A 4,532-nucleotide genomic window follows, 5' to 3' on the forward strand; every position below is an offset into this window, starting at 1 on the left:
AGCGGCTCCTACCTGTAGGGGAGGCGGAGATAGTCAACCTGGAAGGACAGAGAGGGTGTTAGCAGAGGGAGCCAGGGACGGCCGGCTCCGGGAGCCCGGCTTGGGGCAGGGCCTGTCCGCCCGCCTGGCTGGCTGCCTCTGAGAGCCCTCGGGAGAAGCCGCCAGTGGTCTCCACTTCAAGGCGTCTGCAGAAGATCCGACCGCCCCCAGAGGCCCCTCAGCCCGGGCCCATCCTCCCGGTCTCACACCGCCTTGCTCATGGCTCTGCCTGCCCCAGCCGCGTGCTGGCCAATCATTTCCCAGGACAGATGGGGGACAGATGCCGGCCCATGGCCCCCTGGGAGAGGCCTGGGTCTCCCTGGAGGGAGCTGCCGCCCGCGGACCGACCTGGAGTCCTGGCCCTCCAGCAGGCTGCGGTAGGTGGCGATCTCCTGCTCCAGCCGCGTCTTGATGTCCAGCAGCATCTGGTACTCCTGGCTCTGACACTCCATCTCGCTGCGCAGCTCGCTCAGCTGCGCCTCGATGCCACTGATGAGGCCCTGGATCTGCTGCAGCTGCAGGGCGTAGCGGCACTCGGTCTCCGCCAAGGTGCTCTCCAGCCCGGCTTTCTGGCATGACAGAAAAAAGGCCGAGTCACATGGAGGAGGAGTGGCGGAGGGAGCCCTGGAGGTGGCGCGGCGCAGGTGCAGGGTTACCATGCTCAGCTGCGACTGCAGCTCGATCTCCAGGCTCTGCAGCGTGCGCCGCAGCTCCGTGATCTCCGTCTTGCTGGTCTGGATCATCTCCGTGTTGGAGGCCACCTCCTTGTTCAGCTCCGCACTCTGGAAGCCGAGCAGGTGGGAGAAGGTGATGGAGGAGCTCAGCTGGAGGCCCCCGCCCCAGAGCCGCATCCGCCTGCAGCACCCCGGCCATGTGGGCCAGGAGGGGCCTCACCTTGCTCTGGAACCAGGCCTCGGCGTCCCTGCGGTTCTTCTCCGCCATGGCCTCGTACTGCTCCCTCATCTCGGCCAGCACACGGGTCAGGTCAATGCCGGGGGCCGCGTCCATCTCCACGTTGACCTGGCCGACCACCTGCTTGCCGAACTCCTTCATCTCCTGCGGGGACGGGGAGGAAGGCTGTAAAGCACCCGTCTCTCTGCGACTCCCACTGTCCCTTCCCTCCCGATGTGACCCCCCCCCACCTCCTCGTGGTTCTTCTTCAGGAAGGCCAGCTCCTCGTTCAGGCTCTCGATCTGCATCTCCAGGTCGGTCTTGGACAGGGTCAGCTCGTCCAGCACCCTGCGCAGCCCGTTGATGTCGGCCTCCACACTCTGCCGCAGGGTCAGCTCATTCTCGTACCTAAAATATTAAAATTATGTGGAACCAAAGCAAGAGACAACCCATACTGCACACGCCCCCTCCCCTGACCGCACACAGCGCGGATTGATCAGAAGGAGACACAGCCTGGGAGGAGGGGCATGAGCTCACTTGAGCCTGAAGTCATCTGCAGCCAGCCTGGCGTTGTCAATCTCCAGGACGATCCGGTTGTTGTCAGTGGTGGCTGCCAAGATCTACAGAATGCACAAGAAAGTGGCCTCCTGAGCATCCCATGCTTGGGGAGCAGAACCCAGCCAGGGCTGGACCCCTGTTTCCTCGAGCAGGGACAAGGCTCCTGTCTCTGGGCTCAGTTCCTCCTCCGGATGGTGACAGCGGGACAGCTCTGTTGTTACTTGAGCGTTTCCTGTCTCAGGATGGGGGACCCGGATGTGCCTTCCAGGGGAACCACACCACTGAGCACATCTCTGGGAGTCAGCAGCCTCAGACCTGCCACCTCCCCAGGCCGCTAAATCCCCAAGGTCAAAGGGACTCGGTGTCACATGTTCCTTAGTAATGTCCCTGGAGCTCGCCTCCCAGCCACAGCTCCCATCCACTTGTCCAAAGCCCAGAAAGCCCACCCATGCAGCTGGGGCTCCGGCCAGCATAGCGGATTCCAATACACCGGTGTCCCCGAGTGAGGGGCAGGCTTCACCCCAGGCAGCGGGCCCAGCCCTGCCTGAGCCTCTGTTTCGCCTCCACTCAGCTTCACCAATAAAGAACAGTTTCAGTGGCTCCCTCCAAAATAAACACTCAACCCCAGATCCGTGCATGAACACGTCTTTCCCTCTCCATCGATCTGAGTCATTCACGGTGGCTTTCAAAGCTGCCATGGCCCCAAAGAGCCCAGAGATAAAGTCATTCATCACTCGGAAGCCATAAAAATTGTTGACCTGGGAAATAACCTCAGTGAACAGGAATAACGGGAGAAAGCAAATTTGGGGAGTTGAGGCGTGAGAAAGACCCTCAGGGGCAAAGACTCTAGAAGGGGACTCAGGACTTGGCCCTGCAGGAAGGTACAGTTTCCAGCCACGCTGGTCCCCTGCGCTCACTCACCTTGGCCCGGAGCTCATCGATGGTGGTGAAGTAGCGGCTGTAGTCCCTCTCCGGGCTGGCCGGGCTCTGCTTCTGGTACCAGTCGCGGATCTTCACCTCCAGGTCGGCGTTGGCCGCCTCCAGGGCACGCACCTTGTCCAGGTAGGAGGCCAGGCGGTCGTTGAGGTTCTGCATGGTGATCTTCTCATTGCCGGAGAGGAGGCCGCCATCACCACCGCCAAAATCACTGAAGCTGCCCCCGTAGCTACCGCCAAAACTGCCTCCATAGCCACCTCCAAAGCCACTACCAGCCCCGCCGCCGAAGCCGCAGCTCATGCCACCCCCATAGCCTCCCGCCGATCCTCCGGAGGCAAAGCGGGTGGAACAGGTGGAGAAGCCACGGCCTCCCCCCAGCTGGCAGGAGCCAGTCCCAAAGCCACCTCCATAGCTGGCGGCTGAGCTCTGTAGGCGACAGCTCATGTTGGGAGCGAAATGGAGAGCAGGAGCAGACAGGAGCTGAGCTGAGCTGGGCCGAGGACAGTGGCTCTTCCCCAGCCTGGACACCTTTTATGCACCCTGCTCAGGGTGGGACACCTCTCCTCCCCTCTCCACCTTCTGACTCCGTGCCAGGGACACTCTATTTCCCACAAGCCCGGTGACCTCTGATCTCTAGGGTGGGTTGTGTCTTTTAGGGTGGATTTTTTTTAATCCTTAACAAAAGGGATGATTCAGCGGGAGCAGCCCTCTGCCGAATCTGCCCTTTGACGGCTGAGTGCTCACCTCTCCGAAGGAGCTCTCTGCGGGCACCAACCCCACCCCAGGTGAGAATGGAGACGCGGCACAGGGTCTGCAGCAGGGGCGGCTGCAAAGTGGCCCTGTGTCTGGAGAGGTCACCGCAGCCCCAGGCCACCCTTCCTTCTGGCTCTGTCTTGGCTGGAAAGTCCTGGGCCCCTCCTAGTACTTGGGCCTCATCACGCTCGGTTGACAGAGGTTGAGCTTGTACAATCAACCACCTTGAACATGTTTAGGCTGATAAAGAAACAGCCCCGAGACAATCAGAAAATTAACAGTGATGGGGCCCTTCAGGGACCTGGAGCACTGAGAAACGAACGGCGCTGGGGAAACTGAGGCACAGGAAGAGGAAGTGGCCCTGTAACGTCTCAGAGCCCTTGCCTTCTGCGGGCCCCGGGCTGCAGACTTTTCACTCACCGTCTGTTCTTCTCAGCCGCCCCAGAGATCAGTCCTCTCTCACCCCACACCTGCTGGGAAGGCTCAGGACCAAACCCCAGTCTGGTTCTCTCCCACACGAAGACTCACTTTACGTATGTTTTCCATGCAACAAAATGTGTAAATCACAAGGACCCGGCCTGATGCACATCTGCCTGTGTGGGCCCTGCCTAATCAGTGCTTCCTGGCCTTCCGAGATCCTGGTGCGGTGCCTTCCCCGGTCACCCACACCTGGGACATAACTGTAACCACTCTCCCAACCACTGCCCCGGATCCCTCCAGAGCTCCCCAGCCAGGGCCACACCTGACAGTGCCTGGAGATAACTTCACTGCGACAGACGGGGGAGGCTCCAGAAGGTAGAGACCCTATACAGGGCAGGCCCACGGCCCAGGGTTTCCGGCCCGGAGTCAGTGGCGCTGGAGTTGAGAAGCCCAGGCCCCGTCTGGCCATGGTTTAATACCCTCTGACGCTCACTGCTGGAGAAACACAGCCGTGGGGGAAGGTCTCTGGGGCCTGAACGGAGCCCCGCCATGACACCTGGGAGCTCCCACTCAAGCCTCACGGGGGGGTGTGGCCCAAGACCTGGACCCTGGGGCGTGGCTGGGACGCTCAGGGACTTGCAGTGACACTGCCACAGGAGGCCACCATGCAGGCTGGAAAGGAAGGGCAGAGCAAGGAGCACCAAGGCCTGGGCTCCCAGCCTGAAGCCGGGCCCAGGGTCTGCGTGGCCCCGGTGTGGGCAGAGACGGCATGGCGTCCGGGTGAGGCCGCCCTGGAACCCCCTGTTGACTCTGCACATCCAGAAATGAGATCTGCATCAGGGCTCTGGAGCGCTTTGTGTTCTGAGCAGGGACGCAGGCTCGTGCCCACCCAGTGGGTGGGTGCCAGTGCGGGGCGAGAGCCGGGGCCAGCACAG

The 4,532-nt window shown here is 61.7% G+C and overlaps 1 protein-coding gene across 1 annotated transcript in view; it reads right to left on the reverse strand.

Annotated features, from left to right (window-relative positions):
- Krt13 (keratin 13) overlaps positions 1-2,868 on the reverse strand; it is a 3,486-nt gene extending 618 nt beyond the window's left edge. The window contains exons 1-7 of the mRNA XM_033763044.1: positions 2,410-2,868; positions 1,468-1,550; positions 1,182-1,338; positions 934-1,095; positions 696-821; positions 388-608; positions 13-38 (exon numbers count right to left, since the gene is read on the reverse strand). Of these exons, the coding sequence (XP_033618935.1) occupies positions 13-38; positions 388-608; positions 696-821; positions 934-1,095; positions 1,182-1,338; positions 1,468-1,550; positions 2,410-2,868 (1,234 nt within the window). The remainder of the gene's footprint in view (positions 1-12; positions 39-387; positions 609-695; positions 822-933; positions 1,096-1,181; positions 1,339-1,467; positions 1,551-2,409) is intronic.
- Positions 2,869-4,532: the final 1,664 nt, after the last annotated feature.

This window comes from Fukomys damarensis, unplaced genomic scaffold, assembly GCF_012274545.1.
Source record: "Fukomys damarensis isolate Sample0158 unplaced genomic scaffold, DMR_v1.0_HiC HiC_scaffold_13, whole genome shotgun sequence".
In the NCBI taxonomy this organism is placed as follows: Eukaryota; Metazoa; Chordata; class Mammalia; order Rodentia; family Bathyergidae; genus Fukomys; species Fukomys damarensis.